The 24,252-nt window shown below is 36.5% G+C and overlaps 1 protein-coding gene across 2 annotated transcripts in view; it reads left to right on the top strand.

Moving 5' to 3' along the window:
- The window catches only part of LOC131037898 (uncharacterized), a 176,935-nt gene extending 153,994 nt beyond the window's left edge, over nt 1-22,941 (top strand). The window contains exons 5-6 of one of the 2 annotated variants that reach the window (XM_059220133.1): nt 20,933-21,046; nt 22,806-22,941. In XM_059220133.1, the coding sequence (XP_059076116.1) occupies nt 20,933-21,046; nt 22,806-22,847 (156 nt within the window). In that variant the 3' untranslated portion in view covers nt 22,848-22,941. Of the gene's footprint in view, nt 1-20,932; nt 21,047-21,174; nt 21,991-22,805 lie in introns of those variants that run through there. The other variant, XM_057970141.2, reaches the window with a different exon arrangement.
- Nucleotides 22,942-24,252: the final 1,311 nt, after the last annotated feature.

Raw genomic sequence — 24,252 nt, 5'->3', positions numbered from 1 at the left:
TTTGAAACCTACACTAGTCAGAATACTGTTGACATATTTGGTACACTATTGCTTCCCATAAACACTATAGCCCCAACTACCAAGGGAATGCCCTTAGGGAAACTAAAATGGTATGGAACAAGAGGACAATATGCAGAAATTTCAGTTTTGATTGTATCAGATCAGAATCATTGACAGCTAGAATAGCCTCAATTTGGTTTCCAATCTCATTGACAATATACAGCTAGGTAGTATCCATGCATTCAGTTGAAGCGGCATGATCTGTGAGATGAAAAGAACCCTCTTTTAACTGCTTGTCTGATTTACTTCCTCCCTTGTTTGATGCATCTCCTTAAGCGTCTGAGTATTTCGGTCCTGTTTTAGCATCTTTGTTGACATTTCTACTGGATTTATATTGCATTCTGCTCCTATCAGGTGTGTGAGCATTCAAATAATAATTTGGTTCTTTGTAATTCCAAATTACTGGCAAGGTCCTCCAGCTTCTCCTTATAGCTTCCCCACAATTACCTCTTCTGTAACCCATTTCCACTGTAGCTTTTCCTCAGTTTTCAAGTATGTTTTTTAATTTTCTTGTCTTCAATTAGTATTTCATTATCTACTTGCTCAACTAATTTTTCCAGATAGGTAATAGTTGGTTTGAGGCTTCATCATGCATTTGTTTACAAAGCTAATACTCATTGCTAGAGTTTTAGCCCTCAAATGGGATTCAGTTTGTGAAGCTTGGAATTGATAACTTCCAAATCTTCAACCTAAGTGGTTTAGGCCTCAAAAGGAAGTGTTGTTGATTTTGTATAACTTGATATTTAGTGGGATCTTAAATAAACCTCTTCGTCTCTATCATAAAATGGCACAATGTTATGAATTAACCTTTCTTACCAAACTCCACTTTAGCAGAAATATTAAAACTTGTTAAGTTTTCAGTGATCAGATTATGTTTACAAAATAATTTGACAGTTCAAACTATAAGTTCGATCTGCTATATGAATGATGATATGCTGGAGACAGAGATATCACGTCACAAGAAGGAACTCAAACTGATTGATGTTTGTATAATGCAGACTTGAAGATGACAGTAGATTCACAGAATAAGGAACACGATCTGCTGAACAATACGTGATCTTCTTGTGTCTTCAATTTGATGTATTGCTAATGCGAACTGCTGTAGGTGATGGATAAATCCGATATGCTACATGTGTGAATGTATTTTTTATATTCTTATGTCTTCTGCTATACGATCTGCTTATGGAGGGAGAGACTGATTCTATATACTTGACAAGATGTCTTTTAAACATTACGACTTACTCCAAACATCACGCCTCTTCCCTCAGATAGGTTAAGCATTGATCAACACGTCTTATTATTATGAGTTAGTTAATACGTTTTATCATAGAATCAATTCATTTACAATATATTTTAATTATTATTTTATCACAACATAATATAACTAATCGGTGAAACTAAATTGTCTTTAGTTGTCTAAGTCAGATCAGTAAAATACTGGCTGACGCTATACTTCAATTGTCCCTCTTAGCTAGGGAGGAATCCTACTCAAGATCTGAGTCACATAGTGACATTCACCATGGCTACTCCTAGAGGGTGGATCCATCATGGCTACACCCATGAGTGGGAATGCAAGTGAACATAAATACCATGGCTACTCCCATGGATGGTGAACGAGTAGGTATCACTTCACCGTGATAACAAACATCATGTCTTATCCATAGACATCACCTCATGTGATATCCACCATTATGGCTTATCCACGGATATCACCTCACGTGATATCCACCATAAATATCTCCTCGTGTAATATCCACTATTATGGCTTATCCATAGATATCACCTCACATGATATCCACCATTATGGCATATCCATAGATATCACCTCACGAGATATCAACCATTATTGTGAGATCGTCACCTCACAATGATGGTAAGATGTACAAGTGTTTATCATTGTGAGATCGTCACCTCACAATGATATTCACCATAGCTCATCCAAAAGGTAAACACACAAGTACAAGAAAATCACCACGGACTCTCTCACGTGGTGTTGTCATGGTGTCACACACATGACTTCCACTGTGAACCATATCAAAGGGTGGAGATAAGGGCTTACACCTCAAGTCTCTCTCAAGGAGAAGGGCTTACATCTGTTTTGAACATAGACAGTAGTTCTAGAAGCCTCAGCCCAAAAGGAGGATTGAAGATTTTGGTCATGGATCATGGCTTTGGTTGCTTCCACAATAGTTCTATTTTTCCTTTCTGCCACACCATTCTGTTGAGGATTATAGGGAACACAAAACTCCCTCGTAATCCCAGCTTCAATGCAAAAATTGTGGAAATTATTGGAGGTATACTCTCCTTAATTATCAGATCTCAAGACTTTGATGCTCTTTCTTGATATGTTTTCTACTAGAGCTTTGAATTCTTTAAATCTCATAAGTACTTCATTAGATTCTTTACTTTCTACAAAATAGATCCATGTTTTCCTAGAGTAGTCATCAATAAAAATAACATAATACAAGAAACCACTCAAAGAAGCAACAGACATAGGACCACATAAATCTGAATGAATGAGCTCTAAAATACATTTGGATCTACTTTCACTTCTATGAAATGTACCTTTAGTGTTCTTACCCAATGCACAACTTTTGCAAGTTCCTCCATGCTCTTGGTTGAGTTTTGGAAGGCTTGTAACCATCTCTCCATTGTAGTAGTGCACAAAAATGAAGGTGACCCAATCTTCTATGCCAAATCTCACAAGTACTTGATGAATCATGAAGTAAGGATTGAGGACGAAGAGTGCAAAGTCTATAAAGACATCCATGATGAACTCCAATAACTTGAGCTATCTTGATATTTGATTTCTTTGGCCATGCAAGGACTTTGCCATCCATGAATGCGATTCAATAACCTTTGTCTTCCAAGGCTGATATGGAGACATGATTTCCCTTAATTCCCGGAACGAATAGTACATCATTCAATTTCAAGGAAATGCTTGAATTTAGTTGAAGAGAGGAGGTCCCAACTGTAAATGATGTTCAATTTACAATTCAATATGCAAGATGTATTCTAATTTGTATTCTCTCTATCTATGTATTATCTATTTATATTATATATCTGACTATCTTCTTTTGTATGGCAGGTGAGAGGAGTATTTATCGATTTCAATATCCTTCTCACAAATATCAATTGATATATATATGCAAGAGGGGAGGATCAAGCAATGCCTTGACCGGTCATGTCTTATGGACATGACCGATCAAGACATTACTTGATCACACCCTTTGATATATAATTATCAATCGGTGTTTATTCTAATAAACAGCTCGATACTAATCGGGGTCTACGTAACTTCGTGTTCAATGCCCATCGGTATTCACGTGGCATGTTAACCGATGCCAATCGGTGTTTGCGTGACATGTTAACCAATGTCAATCGGTGTCTAAGTTGACCGATACCAATCACTAACTAATAGTTATAAACCAAGCGGTGCATACTTTGCCACCCGATAACAATCCGATAATCATCATTTGTTACTGCTGTGAAGATATCCGATATAAATCGAGATACATGGTTAATTCGATAATAATCGGTGATCACTGTTATAATGCAAACCGATATACTATGCTATGATATGATTATCGATATTGATCGATTAAGTAGATTGGACATATACAACTGAAGAATGATCATCAAATGAAATAGCTTGAAGTTTTCCTGATAGTTTATCGATAGGATAAATGATTGAATGAGAGACTTCATTTATCTCTCATTCAATCATTTATCTTACTGAAGCTACCATACATTAACACTCCCTCTTAGCTAGGTAAGATAAATGAAAACAATATATCAAGCATCACAATTCAAATGATGGTTAGTATTCTTTACACAATCTAACTTTCTAGGAAATCATATCACCTAATCACATGATATGAAGTATCACCTAAACACGTGATACAAAATGTCCATCACGTCAATCTTGCGATGACAGGATATCACCTAAGCATGTGATATCAGTATTGCCTAAACACACAATACTTAAGGATAATCATATGAGAAAAGATTCAATTCTCATCTTTATCCAAGTTGTGGTATGTGCACTAACATCTTATACAAATGTTTTACCACAACACAATCATGGCACATCCATGACACACCAGAGATCCAACATGATAACTGGTTTGGACATCATAAGATCGTCACCTTATAATGTCTCCATATAGGTGTTCATTATCTTGAGAGATCGTCACCTCTTAGATATGAACCCAGGGGATAAAATCTAAAATGTCCTATCATGACAAAGAAGTTTACACACTAAACATCTTATTGATATGTAAATACAGAGTACAAAGCAAATTACCTTTCTATCATACCTAAACCTTTTTTGAAGTGATCAACCTTCACTCTAGAAAGAGGTTTGGTCAGAATATCTGTCGTTTGATCTCTTGTACAAACATATTCTAATTGAATTGCATTTCTGTCTACCATATCTCGCACATAGTGGTATGGAATCTCAATATGCTTGGATCTGTCATGGAACACTGGATTTACTGAAAGTTTTATACAGCTCTGATTGTCACAATGTATAACAATGTGTTTCATAGGTTCTCCAAACAACCCCACAAGCAACTTCCTAAGCCATACTGCCTCTCAAGCAGCCATAGAAGCTACAATGTATTCTGCCTCGGTGGAGCATTGAGCTACAGAGGATTGCTTCCTGCTGATCCAAGATATCATAGCTGAACCTAGATTGAAGCAACACCCTGAAGTGCTTTTTCTGTCAGTTACACTTCCAGCCCAATTTGAGTCTGTAAATCCATGTAGGTCTATATCAACTTTCTCATATTTGAGACCAAGGTTTAGGGTACCTTGTAGGTATCTCATGATGTTTTCTACTACAACCAGTTGTATCTCCTTAGGTTCACACATAAACTGACTTAAAGCATTAACTGCATAACAGATATTTGGCCTTGTATTCACTAGGTACATCAGGGACCTAATTATCTGTCTGTATTGAGTAGGGTTAGTGGGTTGTGACTCTGTTGCTGCTTCTTTAAGTTTGTGTAAGTTGGTTTCCATAGGAGAGGTCATGGGCCTACAGTTTAGCATTCCGAATCTCTTCAAAATATCCAAGGTATACTTTCCTTGGTTTAGTATAATGTTGTCAGAATTCTGCCATACTTCCAATCCTAGGAAGTAATGAAGGAGTCCTGTTGTGACTTTTTTTCACACATCGCCCCATTGCAAATGGGGACCCTCTCTTTTCTTGCTTTCTAGGGTTTTGTTAGTGTCCTATGACCTTTTGCTGCAGTTTCACCAAGCCTTGTCCAGTTCAGAGCATTTCAGGCCCTGACGATTGAAAGTTAGTTTTTGCAAGTTATGTGATTCCGAAATGCGAACACCACCAGAGTGCTTAGAGAGGCCAAAGGACGAAGATTGCAATTGATTTGGACGAATTTGGACAACTTTCTATTTTTAGAAAGTTTGCTTTTTTGCTTTTTCCTATTTTTTAGGAAGTTTCGTTTTTGGCCTTTTTAGCCCAATCTCCGGTATGGCTATTTTTAGAAAGTTTTCCCTATTTTTTAGGGATGTCTGCTTTTGCTTTTTCGGAATGGGAACCTAGGGTTTACACTTGCACCATTGACCTGTTTCGACCGGAACTCAAAAATTCCAAGTTTTGACCTAAAAAAGCTAAATCCCTAGATTTTAGGCTTTTTGCTTTTTCGGGATGCAAACCTAGGGTTTACACTTGCACCACTGACCAGCTTCGACCGAAACTCGAAAATTCCAAGTTTTGACCTAAAAAAGTTAAATCCCTAGATTTTAGGCTTTTTGCTTTTTTGGGATGCAAACCTAGGGTTTACACTTGTACCACTAACCTGCTTCGACCGCGATCCAAAATTTTCAAGTTTTGACCCAAAAAGCTAAGTTCCTATATTTTAGGGGGTCATGGCACCTTCAAAGGATAATCAGCTCGAAAAATCATCTTGATCCTCAAATGTCTTGAAATTTGGCTAAGTTTGGAATGTCATCTTGATCTTGCAATTTGACTAAGTCTGGAAAATTGGAGAATCCTCCAAAAACCAGATTTTGCAGTATTAGTCCTAGAGGCCCGAAACCACTCTCAAACATCCTGACAATATATAGGAAATATAACTTAAATACCACTTATACTTAAATGTTATATTTCATATATAGTCCGCCCTCTTGAGAGACCTCCAAAGTCCGCCATGGGTTGGGAGGTCATGTGGGAGCACTCTTCAAAGTCCGCCCAAGCATGTGGAGAGCGCCTCAAAGTCCGCCCAAGCATGTGGAGAAGCCACCAAAGTCCGCCAAGGCTAGAGAGTTCATGAAGGAGCCTTGTCTAAAGTCCGCCAAGGCTAGAGAGGTCATGGGGGAGCTAACACCAAAGTCCGCCCAAGGGGAGGTTGCTTGAAGTCCGCTTAGGGGATGGGTTTAAAGTCCGCCAAGGTGGGAGCCTAGCCTAAAGTCTCCCAAGGAGGAGAGCCCTCCAAAGTCCGCCAAGGTTGGGAGGCTAAGGAGGAGGAGTGATAGAAGTCCGCCCAAGTTGGGGACACCACCAAAGTCCGCCCAAGATGGAGGTCATGTAGGAGCCCTCTCCCAAGTCCGCTAAAGTAAGAAAGCAAGGTAGGAGGTGCCAAGTTTAAAGTCCACCAAGGGTAAAGAGAGCTATGAGAAGGGACCTTCAAAGTCCGCCCCATGCCTTAGCCAAAATTTCACCTTGATGGAGAGCCATGAGGAGAGACCTTCAAAGCTCGCCCCATGCCTTAGCCAAAATTTCACCATGTAGGAGCAAAGGCTAAAGTCCGCCCCATGCCTTAGCCAAAAAAATTTGCCTTGAAGAGAGCCATGAGGAGAGGTCTCCAAAGTCCGCCATACCTTGGAGAAGATGGAGATAAATTTCAAAAGTCCACCTACGCATGGAAAAGTCAAACAAAATCAACAAGATACCAGTGATGTCACAAAATCCACTGAGATTTCAAAATTAAATCCAAAATGAAGAAAATATCTAAGGATTATTTAAAAATCCTCAAAATAAATCCAAAATGGAAAGTTTTGTTTAAAGGGAATATTGGAGAATTGATGAATATCTTCAAACTTAAATCAAAATGGAAAGTTTTTTTTTAAAATTAGAAGTATGAGTTGGATGATTTTAGGGGTTTTACTTGAAGATTTAACCTTGTCTACAAATACTTCATTATCAACTTCATTATTACACCAAGAAGTTCAAAGTTACTAAGGAGAGTTTAGTAAAGTATGTCAGTTTGGAGATCATCTGGAGAAAATTCTAGATATTGCTGGAAGTTGGATAATATTTTTGGCAAAAGGTTTACAGATTTCTGGAGAAAGGCAACTAGTATGAGGAAGAATCATCCAAACTTTTCTGAATTTTCTGAATATTTTGGAGAAAATTCTAGCCTTACTTCTATCCAAGTCAGAGGTGAAATTAAAATTGTGAATTTTCTGAATATTTTCCAGAATTTAATAAATGATTTTTTCGAAAATTTTTGAGGAAGAAAATCATTTTTTTGGCTAAGTATGAATTTTTTTTTTAAGTTTTGACACTTGGTGGTAACCACAACCAGCCTTAAGACTGAGGGTTTTAAGGTGAAAATTCGATTTTTATGGCTAAGTATGAAAATGAAGTGAAATTTTCCAAACACTTAGCCATTTGCAACCTCGATTTTCTTTAATCCAAGATAGATTTCTAACTTGATTTCCTTTGGTTTTACAAGTCGCAGGAGAAAATAGAAGCGGGATCATCATAGAGATCGCAGCTAGAGTTTCAAGCCAAACGAAAGATTGAGGACAAGTTCACAGGCAAGGTTCATTCGAGTGTGAAGATAGCCAAAATTTGGCTAAGTATGGGAAATGTTTCACAAAGAAAATTCCAATTTCCTCAATTATGATGAGGGCATGTCAGGGTATCGAGAAGAAGGACATGATCACAGCGTATGCCTGAACAGCTTGATCCCATCATTTCATATTTGCAAGGGGTTACCCAGAGCTTTTTAACCCTCCTCCCACGCAACATAAATTGGCAGCTAAAGGCAGGATCGTCACAGAAAACACAAATGGAGTTTCAAGCCAAATTCAGAATTGAAGACGGAACCACGAGCAAGGTTCGTCCGAGCATAGAGAGGGACAAAATTTGGCTAAGTATGAGAAATACTTCGCGAAGAGATTGCTTCTCCAAATTCGAGGCACTTGAAAGAATCTCAAGGTATTAAGAAAGAAAAGTTCTTAGACGTAGTGAAAATATGGAAAAGTTAAATAAATTTCCAACTTCTTAAAGGATTTCATCTCCTGAAGAAATTAAAAAAAGACAAGCTCCCAAGCATAATCAAATGGTGACATGAAGGAATCCAATTTCCATACTTAGACAATTTCTTGACACAAATTGGAAAATTCAAGGAAGACATTCAACACGTTGAGGTGGTGCCTCGTCATCTTCCAACCAATCAGATCGCTCCAAATCAGCATGTCCAGATTCGATGAACCTGACTTATCCAGAAGCTTCTAGAAGGGCACACTTCACAATGCAACAACCTTCTATTTTCATTGATGGTTCATTTTTAGCAAGAAGGACAAGTGTCCCAAATGTAATTTTCTCATTGGTCGAGGGTAGTTAGTTTTGGGAAACCCTAATTAGGGTTTGTAGCTTTCAATCTGGGCCCTTGATCACTGTTTGTCTCAGACGTTCATTTATTTTTGAAAACTATATAAGGCTACCTCCTCTCATTTGGAGAGTGTGAGGTTTTTGATGTATTGTTGCTTAAGGTCATTTCCAGATAATATATTACATGTGTGCTGCTTTGTAATCTCTATTATTTGAATGATTTGCATGGTTTCAATTGCCTCAACACTTAGTTAAAATTAATCTAGATTTGCTTTCATCGTTGTTAATTTGATTGAAGGATCTGATAAGTATCAATTGATGGTGTATCTCCGCTCATACTTTTGATAAATGGATGATTTCCATTCTACCGTGCAAAGTTAGTCTGAGCCTATCCCTTGTGCATCCCAACATCTCGATCATAAGCACAACCCATTGAAGATTGCACTGGCCTTGTGTAGTTGTCCCTAGTGTGGCGATGCAAGGTTTGGTTTCTCGAGAGCACCCAGTTGATACCGTCTCCAGAGTTCGTAGGTTTAGATTAGCCTTCTCAAACCCTATCTCCTTTTCCCCCTTTCTTTTGAAAGTCTAAATCCCGGAAAATCCCCCCCCAAAAAAAGAGAAGAAGAGCCTAAAATTGCTAAATCCATCTAAGTCCAGCAGTTCAAGATACTTGTCAAACGTAAGTCCCCCTTGAAATTTCAGCATACACTACCCAAGAAGCTATTCCACTAAAGTCGCTTGTTCGCACATATAGACCTTGGAATCAGTAGTGATTTTTCAGGAGAGGATAGAATGCCTTCGGGTATCCTATCCTAATGTTTGGTAGATGATAAAACAGACACCAACAAGTCCCAAGTCCTTCATATCAAATTCTTTGGATAGATCTTCTTGCATTGATTTATAAGGTGATCATTTCCTATGATTAATAAGTCATCAACATATAAAATCAATATTAGCATATCACTTTTATTTCTTTTGTAGTAGAGATTAGGATCTACATCATTCTTAGAGAAGCCTAGTCCTGAGAGATAGGTGTCAATTTTTTCATACCAGGCCCTGGGAGCTTGTTTAAGCCCATAGAGAGCTTTCTTGAGTCTACACACATGAGACTCTGCATCATGAATTTCAAACCCTTCAAGTTGCTCTAGGTAGACTTCTTCTGAGATCTCACCATTTAGAAATGTTGTCTTAACATCTATCTGGTGTACCTTCCACCCCTTTGCTGCTGCAATGGCTAATACAACTCTTACTGATGTATACCTGGCAACAGGTGCAAAAGTTTTTTCATAATCTATTCCTTCCCTTTGTGAGAACCCTCTAGCTACAAATCTAGCCTTGTGTTTTTCAATACTGCCATCTGTAGCATGTTTGATCTTAAAGAGCCATTTAGATGAAACAATTGATTTCTTAGTTGGCCTAGGAACAATCTCCCAAACATCATTTTTCATAATGGACTGATACTCTTCAGACATGGCATCCTTCCATACTTGATGTTCAAGTGCATCTAATACATTGTTTGGTTCGGCTTTAGAGAGATCATTCATAAGGGCAACATAGCTAGTGAATTTATTAGGCCTTTTGCTTTCCCTGAAGGTCCCTGAAGGAACAACAAACTTCTGAGCTTCTGCTACAGTCTTGGTGGCCCATAGTGGTCTTTTCTTGAGGTTTTCTCTAGGTGGACTTTGAGTTTCACTTAGTTTCATTTATAGTTTCCTCAGGATTCTCCCTCTGAAGCTCAGGAGTAGGATCTTTATCTATGCTAGGGGTAGGGATATAGACTTCAGGGTCTAGAGAGCTTTGGGCTCTTTTGAAGGCTGAGTCTTTTTCAAAGATCACATCCCTACTTAGTTCAATATTCTTTTGACCAGGTATATAGATCCTGTAGGCTTTGGAGGTTTCACTATATCCTACAAGGATTCCCCTTTTTCCAGAAGGCTCTAATTTTAATCTTTTCTCCTTAGGTACATGAATATAGACAAGGCATCCAAATATCATAAGGTGGCTAATATCAGGTTTTGATTTAGTAAAGACTTCCTCAGGGGTCTTACTTCAAGATGGGAGTCAGGACATCTGTTTTGTATATATACAATAGTGCTAGTTGCTTCTGCCCAAAGATTGACATTTAGATTCTGATCAAGAATCATAGCTTTGGCAGCTTCAACGATTGTCCTATTTTATCTCTCAGCTATCCCATTTTGTTGAGGGTTATAAGGTATTGTTAACTCCCTCTTAATCCCTGAATTTTTACAAAACTCTTTAAATAATTCTGATGTGTATTCCTCCCCATTATCAGTTCTTAGGGTTTTAATTTTATTTCTTGAGTAGTTCTCTGTTAGTGATTTGAATTCTTTAAACCTATTAAGGATCTCTTCTGATTCTTTATATTTCAGAAAGTAGGTCCAAGTTTTCCTAGAGTAGTCATCAACAAATATTACATAATACAGAAATCCCCCCAATGAAGGTATGGACATGGGTCCACATACATTAGAATGAACTAACTCTAAAATTTTACTTGTTTTCCTAGTACTATTTTGAAAAACACCCTTAGTATTTTTACCTAGGGCACATCCTTTGCATGCCCCTGAATGATATTGCTTTAACTTAGGTAGACCTGTGACAAGGTCTCCCATTGATGATAAAGCTCTAAAATTTAGGTAGCCTAGTCTTCTATGTCAGACTTCATTAGCATCTGTAGTTTCATGTATTAGGACTAAGTTGGGCTCTATGCATAGCTCATACAAGTAGCCTTGTCTTTGACCAATCGTTTTAGCTTTCTTGATGGATGAATTCGTTGGCCAAGCCAATACTCTGTTGTCCATGAAGGTCACTTTGTATCCATTGTCCTCCAGTGCTGATATTGAGACTAGATTTCTCTTGATGCCTGGAACATATAGTACTCCTTTCAGTTGTAATGATACACCTGACTTTAGTTTGATGGTGCAGGTTCCAACTCCTTTGACTGGATGTGTAGAGTCATCTCTGAATCCTATAATGTGTTTGGATGAGCCACTGTCGATCACCCAGGAGTTAACTTTGTTTGATGCTTGGTTTGTGAGTGTTGAATAGAGTACATACTTCTCAAGGTCCTCTTCCCTTTTAGATTTTCGTGTTTTGGCAAATGTGGCTTTCTTAGCCCTTTCTGGACATTTGGCAACATAGTACCCAAATTTATCACATCTGTAACATTGAATCTAAGAAAGGTCCTTCTTGAAGGTGTTCTTGCCATGACGACTTTTTCTCTTTCTGAATTGTTTCTTCTTGCTTTTCTTGTTTGAGTTCGTATTTAGAACTTGGAGATCTTCATCTATATTCTTTTGCTTGATCCCTTTCTTATTTTGCCTTGATTCCTCTTGGAGACAATCAGCCTTTAGCCTATCGAATTTTGGAAATTCATCCCTTGCACTGATGCCTTGGACGAATGTTTCCCATATGCTAGGCAACCCATCTAGAGCAATGAGTGTAATTCTTTGCTTTGGATCTCATATCCAAGGGTTGCCAGTTCATCCCTTAGGGCAGATATTCGCATGAAGTAGGCATTGACTGATTCTTCTTTGATCATGGCTATGTGATTTATTTCTCTTTTTAAAGCCAAGGTTCTACTGGCATTAGATATCTCAAATGCATCTTCAAGTGCTTTGAACATGTTGAAGGCTGTTTCATGTTTCCTTATGATGGGCATAATATTATTTCTTACCCCATCAACTATGATTTTGATTGCCTTTTCATTTCCCTCTCTCCAAGTTGTTTTGTCAGGTTCAGTCTCAGGTTCTACAGTTTTAGTTTTTACAAATGATTCGACTTTATTTTCTTATAGAATCATTTGAATTCTGAACTTCCATGCTGAGAAGTCATCACCTCCTCCGAGTTTGTCTTCAAATCTGATAGCGCTAGCCATTGAAAGAATTGTGATGTTGAATATATGCTTGATTTGAATTTTCCGCAAAATTGAACAGCCTCAGGTTCGATTTAACTATAGCTCTGATACCATGTAAATGATGTTCAATTTACAATTCGATATGCAAGATGTATTCTAATTTGTGTTCTCTCTATCTATGTATTATCTATTTATATTATATATTTGACTATCTTCTTTTGTATGGCAAGTGAGAGGAGTATTTATCAATTTCAATATCCTTCTCACAAATATCGATTGATATATATATGCAAGAGGTGCTTATCAAGCAATGCCTTGACCGGTCATGTCTTATGGACATGACCGATCAAGACATTACTTGATCGCTCCCTTTGATATATAATTATCAATCGGTGTTTATTCTAATCAACAGCCCGATACTAATCGGGGTCTACGTAACTTAGTGTTCAATGCCAATCGGTATTCACGTGGCATGTTAACCGATGCCAATCGGTGTTTGCGTGACATGTTAATCGATGTCAATCGATGTCTAAGTTGACCGATACCAATCACTAACTAATAGTTATAAACCAAGTGGTGCATACTTTGCCACCCGATAACAATCCGATAATCATCATTTGTTTACTGCTATGAAGATATCCAATATAAATCAAGATACATGGTTAACCCGATAATAATCGATGATCACTGTTATAATGCGAACCGATATACTATGCTATGATATGATTATCGATATTGATCGATTAAGTAGATTGGACATATACAACTGAAGAATGATCATCAAATGAAATAGCTTGAAGTTTTCCTGATAGTTTATCGATAGGATAAATGATTGAATGAGCGACTTCATTTATCTCTCATTCAATCATTTATCTTACCGAAACTACCATACATTAACACCAACTCCTTTCACGGAGTAACTAGTGTCATCTCCAATGGTCACTTGTTCATTTGAAATTCTCTCCTCTAAATTATTTAGACGTTCTCTAAATTTGGTAATGTGGCGAGATGCACCATTATCAATTGTCCAAGTATTGTGGTCGATAGGCACATTACTTGAAAGGGTTGAATAGAATATGAATCCATCTGAATCCTTTTGTGTAAGAGTCTCACCAACATCCACTATGGAAGCTTGAGGCATAGTCCTAGTTGGACACTTCATTGCATAGTGACCATATTTGTCACATCTAAAGCATTGGATTTTTGAAACGTCCTTCCTTGTTTTGAATGTAGGAGCACCATTTGATTCCTTATCTTTCTTCCTTTTGGAGTGTCCTTTCTTACCCTTCTTCTTTGAGGAGTGCGAGGCAAGAACATGAATATTTTCATTTGTAGAACTTTGACCAATGCCTCCTGTAACCAATCTTGACTATTCTTGAATGCAGTCTATCTTCAATCGATCAAACTTAGGAAGTTTTGATCTTGCGCTTATCCCTTGAATAAATGATTCCCATGAAGAAGGGAGACCATTGAGTGCCAACACGGTCAACTCTTTGCTCTCTATAGTGTGTCCAATGGTAGAGAGTTGATCTTTCAATTTTGTAATTCTCATGAAGTATGGGGTGATGGATTTGCCTTTTGTCATTTTGACAAGGTGAAGTTGTTGCTTTAGTGCAAGAGCTCGACTTGTGTTGTTTATCTCATAGATCTCCTCTAATGCTTTGAACATGCCATATGCTGTCTCCAACTTGGAGATAATTGGCACGATGTGATCTTTCACCGAGTCAACCAACATCTTCATTGCTTTATGGTTCTTTCTCTTCCATTGAAGCTTCTCATCCTCTTCGGTTGGTTTTGTATGGCTTTCTTCGCGAATTCATCTAATTCATTTTCCCCCAAGGCAAGCATAATTCTAAACTTCCAAGATACAAAGTTTGATGCTCCCTCAAGTCTGTCTTCAACTCTAATTCCATTCACCATCTTGACGTTGATAGAGGTAGTTGAACTTGAAGACAATAGTAGAAGATAACCTTGCTTCTATAAATCTTATCTGGTCATTGCTTAAGCCTACTCTGATACCATGTTAAGTTTTCAATGATCAGATTATGTTTACGAAATTATTTGTCAGTTCAAACTATAAGTTCGATCTGCTATATGAATGATGATATGCTGGAGATAGAGATATCACATCACAAGAAGGAACTCAAACTGATTGTTGTTTGTATAATGTAGACTTGAAGATGACAGTAGATTCACCGAATAAGGAACACGATCTACTGAACAATACGTGATCTGCTCGTGTCTTCAATTTGATGTATTGCTAATACGAACTGCTGTAGGTGATGGATAAATCTGATATGCTAGATGTGTGAATGTATTTTTTATATTCTTATGTCTTCTGCCATACAATCTGCTTATGGAGGGAGAGACTGTTTCTATATACTCGACAAGATGTCTTTTAAACATCACGACTTACTCCAAACATCACGCCTTTTCCCTCAGATCGGTTAAGCATTGATCAACACGTCTTATTATTATGAGTTAGTTAATACGTTTTATCATAGAATCGATGCATATCTTAATCGATTCATTTACAATATATTTTAATTATTATTTTATCACAACATAATATAACTAATCGGTGAAACAAAATTGTTTTAGGCCAATTAGACAACTTAGTTGTCTAAGTCAGATCGGTAAAATACCGACCGACACTATACTTCAACAAAACTGAGTGCTTTCACTCCTATGATCCTCTTCAAGTTGGCTGCTGATTGACATTTATATCAATATTGTCCTTCGTAATTTGGCTACTATGTTTTGTTTAGATTATATCGTACTTATGCATTTGGCCAGTCCTAATGTATCTTTCTTGACAATGTTTTATAGTGACACTTGGGCATTCACTCTATATGGTTGGTATAAGGCTGTAATGTCCCTTTTTTGGATCACATTATATTTTGCCCTAAACTAAAAAATCCAAATAAACAAGGAACATAATATAGTTAGAGATATAATTTTCTCCCAAGGATAGGATAAGATAAATCTCTGTTGGAAACCTGCAATCACGTTAGAAAAATATTGTAAATACAATCCTAAAGATAAATCCATCAGTAGGATTAAAAACATACACTCATAAACATGTAATAAATCTAATCTATTATGTGGAGTTCAACCATAATGGGCATGAGGCAAGGCAACATGATTGGGTGCCCAAAAATGATCCCCTATCCTTGGCCCAAGATGAAAGATGCCAACTAGGAATGGCACAATTCTGATTTGTATTGTTTCAAAATCAATCTTTGACCAGTGAATTGAAGCTAGGAGTTTTCTTGAGGAAGTTTGAGTGTATTGTAGTTTTGGGGTTTTTTTGATGATAGAATGTATAAGGCAGTGTGGAAATGCAAGCAATAACAAATGACTACTGAAACTCAATTTCAGAATGTCTGATTTATTAACAGCAATTAACAAATGCAAAGAATAATTGAATTTCAACACTAACATGCCAAATTGGCCTACCAAGGGTCCAATGCCTTGCCTGGAGGGCTTCTTTATTGACTTTATTGAAGAGAAATGCTGCTATAGGAGCTCCCAAGGTGTTCCAACTGCTCCAAAGGGTTTTATTCTTCAAAACAATAATTATCAAAAACAATTGAATGGATGAATAGTTGATCTGGAACTTATTCTGAAATCTTGCCAGAAAAGATCACCAAAATTGCTTCCTTTTCCTTTCTAATTTGCTGATATCATTCAAATATGTTGGGGTTTCACCAAACAGACCACCAATATGCCTTAGTTACCTCCTAACAATGATTTCACAAGCAAGAGTTGCTCCAAAAACCTCCTTATTTATTTATTTGCAACCCCAAGCTCCCAAAGATGGTACGACTGACCTAGGGAAGGTACGGCTGGCTTAAATGTGTATTAAACTTGCTGAAAAATGTGACCAAACTGCTCAGATCTGATTGACATTGCAATCCCAGTAATCTGATACAAAAATCAACCTGATTTGACCCTTGAATGGCCTGAAAACTGATCTTTCCTGAGTGCTGAAGAAGGATGAATGGCTGGGGTATCGTCCAACCTGCCTAAAATTGAAGGTTTTCGTCTCCAATTTGGTTCAGACACCTGCAATAGACGTTGTAGACCTGCAGGTGCAAAATGCTCTCAAAACAATAAAACTCCAATAATGCCAAATTGTACGTACAAAGCCTTTTTAGCCTCCTCAACCCTAATTCGACTTCTCTTGGCATCTTCCAAAAATTCCATGGAATCTTCTCCCCTCATAAAAGTACGCCCACCTTGAGGGTTGCTTTCTCATGATTAACTTGACCACCTTTTAAGTTATAACACTTGCCTAGGAAAGTGAGCCAAGGGGTAAATAAAGTTATAACTTTCTAAAGTTACTTTTATTAAATTTTTCTATTAAATTATAAACTTTATTGAATAATTCTTCACCAGGCTCCAAAATTGACTAAGTATAGCTCCTCTTGGTGAGCTAAACATCTCTTAACCCCATCATTTGTCTGCAGAGATGACCAACAGGCAAATCTAGGATTCTTGAGTGATCAATGGAAAAATGGGTACATTACACAAGAGCGGATTCCTTGTCCCTCTTGGCCTTGTGTGGCCTTCCCCCATCTCATATAAGGTGGTGTACCCTATGGGGCCTCCATAGCCGTTCACCCCATCATGCTTTCCTTCCTTGCCCTCTTATAATTGAAGATCCCTTGAGTTAATCCCAACAATCAATTGGTGCAGGGGGTTGTAGGGGAAACTGCAATAGGGTGCCCCAAAATGAACCTCTACCCTAGGCCCAAGGGCGGATACCCTATCCCTCTTGGCCTCATGTGGCTTTTTTCCATCTCATATGAGGTGGTGTGCTTAGTGAGGGATACATAGCCATTCCCCCTCCTTGTATTCCCTTCCTCACCTTCCATGATTGAAGGTTGCTATTTAGAAATTCATATTATTACTTATGTCCAATATATATGATATTATGTGCCCAATATATTGTCCTATATTAATATGTAAAGAATTATATTGCTGCATATATCAGGCATACATATTTAAACATATATTCATGCATCACACAATGAACAAGAATGTTACTGCCTACAACAAATAGTAATATCTGATCTGATCTATGGCCTGATTGCTGTTATATTATGGATTTATCTGCTCGTTATGAGCATCGATACTAATTCAATTGCTTTCCTTGATTGATGGATTGTTGTTGAATGATTGATATTCGAATGAGTGATTGATTCAACAAATGTTGATTTGATAGAGTGATGCTTGAATGACAAATTGATTGATTTGATAGATTGATTGATTCTTTAAAACACATTTGATGATTGATTTCTGATTTCAAGATGTGAATTGATGATTGATGTTGTTTTGATTGCTTGTTCGTCCATTTTGTTGAATTGATCTTTGCAAATTGATAGATTGTTTGATTTGACCTTTGCTGATTCATAGATTGCTTGATATCTTGATGCATTGATGAGTGATGATGTATTGAGCTTTGCTTGGAGTGATCTCCCCTTTATACTTTATAGGTGAAAGGGTCATAACCTTTCAGAAGATTTGAGTCACCACTTTTCATTGTTGTCTATGAGAATAATTTATTCTCCAAATTGATCTCCCTTGGATGTCCTCCTTAAATGAAACCTTCATTATATATCTCCCAATGTGAGGAAGAGTCAGACCTCTTCACTATGTCTGCCCTTTGCAATAGTCACAGCCTTTCACAATTACCACCACCCTTCAAAAGAGGAACAACCCTTCATCAGGTCTCCCCTTTGAAAGAATCACTTCCTTATTTTCTTCTCATTCCTTTCTTCTTCCATTAATCCTTCCTTAATTCCCTTCCTCCTTCCTTCCTCCTTCCTTCCATATCCTTTTATACTGTCCTATTTTATTAAGGAGACACATCTCTTTGGAAAGAGACATCCATTTAAAGGGTCGTGTCTCCTTATTGTTGTCTTATTATTCAAATCAGATCTGCACTACTTATTCAGATCAGATCGATCTGCACTTCTGATTATTGATTAAAAATGCCTCTTCAAATGAAGTTCTCTTCTCCCTTTTATACCTCATGTTTTATTAGAATAATATCTTTCTCTTTGTGTTATTAATGGTCATTTAAGTTGTTTCTAATTTCGCCTCTAGTTAATGATTGTTTCTTTTAGAAACATCATCTTTGTAACTCTATTTAAAGGAGCTTTGTCTCCTTGTTTAATTGAACAACATCGATTCTTTGAAATCCATATGCTTTTGCATCTGTATTATGGTATCAGAGCAGAAAGAAAAAATTTGTTTTTTTTAAAAAATTTCGAATTAAATTTTTCATCACTGCAAAAACAAATCTAGGGCCTGTGATTTTTTCAGAATTCGAAATTCAATTTTTTTTTCTAAAGGGTTTTCTTTCAGGCGGTTTTTTCTACTGTTCTTTGTGTTTTTTGTGGCGGATTTCTTTTTAACCAGACCTTCTCTGTTATTTCTCTTGGTAGTTAGAACGATGACCATTAAGGGAGGGTATTAGAATAATATCTTTCTCTGTGTTATTAATGGTCATTTAAGTTGTTTCTAATTTCGTCTCTAGTTAATAATTATTTCTTTTAGAAACATCATCTTTGTAACTCTATTTAAAGGAGCTTTGTCTCCTTGATTAATTGAACAACATCGATTCTTTGAAATCCATATGCTTTTGCATCTGTATTATGTTTGAGGGAGTCACAACTTTTCATTTCATGCCTTTTGACCATTAATTAAACTTAACTAAATTTTAATTATTCTAATTTTAATTTTATTTTTGTTTTTTTATATTTTAATTTTATTGTTAGTATTTATTATTAAATCCTATTTCAAAATGGGGACATTACAAAGGCCATGGAGAATAAGAGTCGAGCTTCAATTTTTGTTGGCTATTATGAAGATGTGAAGGCCTATGAGTTTGATTGATCCCATGACTCAAGATGTCTTTTTCAATGAAATGTCCAAATTGATGAGCACTACACATAGATGGATACAACATTACTTTCTTTTCTCTCACTTCTCCATATTCATCACTTGAAGACTCTTTGATTCTTAAGGATTATGTTGATGACATTCCTCATCCACACGACCTCTTGGTGAATAGTCTTTTCCCTATTGGATCCTACAGATTCTCATCACACTTGTTCGTAGATAGCAAGAGTCAGTATTTAATGCCCTTTCAAATAATCCTAAATATTTGCAAACGCTACAGGTATTTTTGAGTAGAACAATGCTACGGTAGTTGAGTATTAGTCTATGTTGAAGCATGACACAAGATCTTGTACCTCTCCATAAGGGAAGAAAGGTGGTTCATTGTAAGTTGGTGTATAGAACCAAATACCCAACGCATGGGTCAACAGCCAAGTACAAGGCATGTCTTGTTTCTAAGTTGTTTTCTCTTATTACATCCCAAGGATGGTTAGTTTATTAGATGGATGTGAAGAGCACCTTTTTATATGGTGATCTTCGTGAGGAGATACATGTGGATCAGCCTCAGTTTTCTTAAGGACTCTTCACTTGTTTGTAGGCTTCTTTGTTCACACTATGGTCTCAAACAAACCCTAGACATGTTTATTGTTATATCTATTTATGGCATTAGTCTCACATTACGAAAAGCCATACGCAGCTGCATTTTCCCTACCGGAAGAGCCAATTACCTTTGGATTTCTACCTTGCCTTGTTCTAGATTTATATTATGTCTATTGTTTAGTGGAGAATTTTCATACCAAACATTAAAAAAGTGTTCGTGAAAGTTTTTTCTTTTGTATACATTTTTTTGAAAACTAATGTTTAAATTTTTTTAGTAAAGTCGCCTTAGTGATTTAGTATTAATAATTATAATGTTTTGTCAGTTTTGTGTTAGTTGTTTGGAGGTTAGTTTCCCGTAGAGAAGTTTTGGGAGGTTATCTGGAAATATAATGCTTTATAAGCATTTGCTTAATACTTTCTAATATATCCCAATGAAATAAAATAAAATCTTATATAATTTATGTTCTTCATGGAATGATGACACAATTAATGTTTTTAGCATTCTGTATCCTCTTCCATTTCAAGTAGCATTTTCTGGCTCCATACATACACTCGCAGTTTCCTTCCAATACCTTCCAAATAGAGAAGTGTATTAAAGGATATCCTAAGCGTTTTATGTTTTGGTTTTAGTCCTTATGCAGCCTGAGGTCTCAAGAGCCTTGTAGCATTTTGTAAGAAGAGTAAAGAAGCATCAACTGGTTGTTTTTCTCTTTTCAAATATTTCTTTTCTGGCTTGCTTACCAGCATCGTTAATTTGAATTAGTATCTCAAGATTTCCTTATAATGAACCTGCGCATTAATCAAAAAGTCCAGTATGCTAACATTAAGTTCTTAGCGTTTTAATTTCTACCATTAATCAGTTAGCTCAGTGAAAGAATTTATGTTTGGACTTCACATCACAGGTCACCATCCTCGTTGCTGCTGAGGGGGAGCACAAGTTACCAATCATCAAGAGTAGTGCAGATCTGAAAGAGGCCTTGAAGAAATTGGGTTCCATACCATCACGCCAAGTATTGGTAATTATGTTACATAAATTGTTTTTCATTTCATAGCTTAGAAACATGTTTGATCAGTTATTGAATTCTAATCTTCATTTTTTAATACACTGATATTTTTAATTGTCTCGTATGTATGCTTAATACAGGCAGTGGAAGTACTATGGACTCCCCAAAATGAATATGATACACTAATGGAAAATGAGTTATTGCAAGATTACCCACTTTTACGGCCGTTATGAGTGGTTAATCTTTATTTCCGGTTGCTTGTATCCCATATTATTTTATCTTTGTCCTAGAATACAACTTCTTGGATAGGAAGATAGAAGAGTTGTAGAATGGAGAGTTATAGATTGGTTTGAGATACTCCACGTTATTATGCACTATTTTTTGTACAGCAAAATGTATAATCATATGTAGCCATAACTCAGTGCACTCCTAAAAGCATGTAGTCTATATTTCTTAATGCCTCCTTTCCAATCAGAAGAATGTTATATTTATTGAAGAAATGAAAATGGGGAAGCAGAGAGGAGACAATGGTCTAATGCATAGCTGCATTTGATAAATGACCATTGAGATAATTTCTCATCCATGGCTGGTCATGATCTTCTCCTGTTGTGATTGGGATCTTTATTGTCTATTCAATGTTGGTGATGTAGAATGTACACACCCTCATGATGCGCTTTACTGTTGCATGCATTTGTAATGATGATGTCTGGTGCATGATTGTCAACATTGCAATTGCAAGCACAATTGCATGTAATGGAGTCACAAAAATGTTGCCTTAGATGTAGCTGATTCATCATTGCATGATACAAAGATCATACTTCTGTAAGATGTATCTAGTTTTGATTATTATCTCCCCAATTGCTATTGTTTACGAAGAGTCAAATAATTTAGTTTGACATTTGACATAGCATTTTATCAAAAATAATGTGACAGGAATACCTGTTTTTGTCACTCGACATGACATTTTCTCAAAAATCTTTAAATCTGCTAGTAATAACATAGTTTGTGTTACCTGAGATTGTTTTCTCATAAAAATTTAAATTTGCTAGGAACAACAGATTTTGTCACTCAACAGAACATTTTCTAAGAAATTTTTAAATCTGCGAGGAATAACAGTTTTGTCTCTCAACATGGCATTTTCTTAAAAATCTTTAAATCTGCTAGAATAACATGGTTTCGTTACTTGACATGGTGTTTTTTTCTCAAAAATCTTTAAATTTGCTAGGGAAACAGATTTTTCACATGACATAACATTTTCACAAAAATCTTTAGATCTGCTAGTAATCACATGGTTTTTATTAATTGACACAGTATTTTCTCAAAAATGTATAAATCTGCTAGGGATAACCTTTCTACGAGTCGGTGTCAATATAATTTTATGAAAGACAGGTTTCATTGTCAAATAGTAATCTTTATGTATTAATTAGGTTAACCTATTCAATGTTAGATTAGATAATATTCCTTTATGTGACTGTAAAACTGTTGTTCGCTGCCTTTGAATATACAGATATATATAATAATAAAGCAATTCTATTCTGCCCTCATTTCATTCCCTGGCCTAACTATACTATCAGAGCACAGTAATTCCAAAGTTTAATCATGATCAATTTCAATCATATCATGATCAAAATATGGCGAATGCAATTAAATGAGTGTTTAATTCTGTCTTATATTGAATTGATAGTTACCCATATATTTCGGCAGACTATGCTTCATTTCTGTGCCGTTGCTCATGCTGGCTAATTCTTTCTTTCCGATGCTTTGTTTAAAGGCTTGTACAATCGGCGCCATTGTTTATTCTGCGGTGGCATAAGGAAGCAGATTCCTTCCAGAGAGTGTGGAGTGCATACCATTTAACCTGCCAGGTGTCACGCATGAACTTGGTTTAAAATTATTTTTAAGAACTTTGAAAAAGCCTTGATTCTTATTATGAAATACTACCTCTAAGCCTGTGATGAAAGGGGCTTAAAAGGCGGTCTTATCAAGGGCATCAAAGTACAATAGTTATTTGAAGATCGTTCCAAAAACATTCATGTCCAACCGTACATTTGTAAATATATTGGGATTGTTGTCTGCCATTACAAAATTTGTGAAGCAGCCGATGGTTTTATGCGGTTAGCACAGCTGGATATGGTTGTATAACACTTGTTTCATAATTTATAGTCAAAATTTCACATGGTGCTCCGAGACTGTATAAGTATGCCGGTTGCAATTCTATATAATATGTTTGTCAGGTTCGCATGCAAAGATGAATGTTTGCATGTTAGTGGGCCATCTTCTGGAATTAGATGGTCTGCATGAAATGATTGCGTGACAGAAGGATTTGTGTGGAACATTCAATACGACATCAAAGAAGGAAATATGTAAGGAGTTTAGATTGAAATGTTATTGTGTGCATGAGATTACTCTGAAGAAATTAAATTAGCTTAAAGAAGGTATCTTTTTTTAAGGACATAGATTAGTTTGAGATACTCCACGTTATTATGCACTATTTTTTGTACAGCACAATGTATAATCATATGTAGCCATAACTCAGTGCACTCCTAAAAGCATGTAGTCTATATTTCTTAATGCCTCCTTTCCAATCAGAAGAATGTTATATTTATTGAAGAAATGAAAATGGGGAAGCAGAGAGGAGACAATGGTCTAATGCATAGCTGCATTTGATAAATGACCATTGAGATAATTTCTCATCCATGGCTGGTCATGATCTTCTCCTGTCGTGATTGGGATCTTTATTGTCTATTCAATGTTGGTGATGTAGAATGTACACACCTTCATGATGGGCTTTACTGTTGCATGCATTTGTAATGATGATGTCTGGTGCATGATTGTCAACATTGCAATTGCAAGCACAATTGCATGTAATGGAGTCACAAAAATGTTGCCTTAGATGTAGCTTATTCATCATTGCATGATACAAAGATCATGCTTCTGTAAGATGTATCTAGTTTTGATTATTATCTCCCCAATTGCTATTGTTTACGAAGAGTCAAATAATTTAGTTTGACATTTGACATAGCATTTTATCAAAAATAATGTGACAGGAATACCTGTTTTTGTCACTCGACATGACATTTTCTCAAAAATCTTTAAATCTGCTAGTAATAACATAGCTTGTGTTACCTGAGATTGTTTTCTCATAAAAATTTAAATTTGCTAGGAACAACAGATTTTGTCACTCAACAGAACATTTTCTAAGAAATTTTTAAATCTGC

Source organism: Cryptomeria japonica, chromosome 4 (genome assembly GCF_030272615.1).
Source record: "Cryptomeria japonica chromosome 4, Sugi_1.0, whole genome shotgun sequence".
In the NCBI taxonomy this organism is placed as follows: Eukaryota; Viridiplantae; Streptophyta; class Pinopsida; order Cupressales; family Cupressaceae; genus Cryptomeria; species Cryptomeria japonica.
Note: the sequence above shows the minus strand (reverse complement) of the source record. Positions and strands in the feature narration are given on the sequence as shown.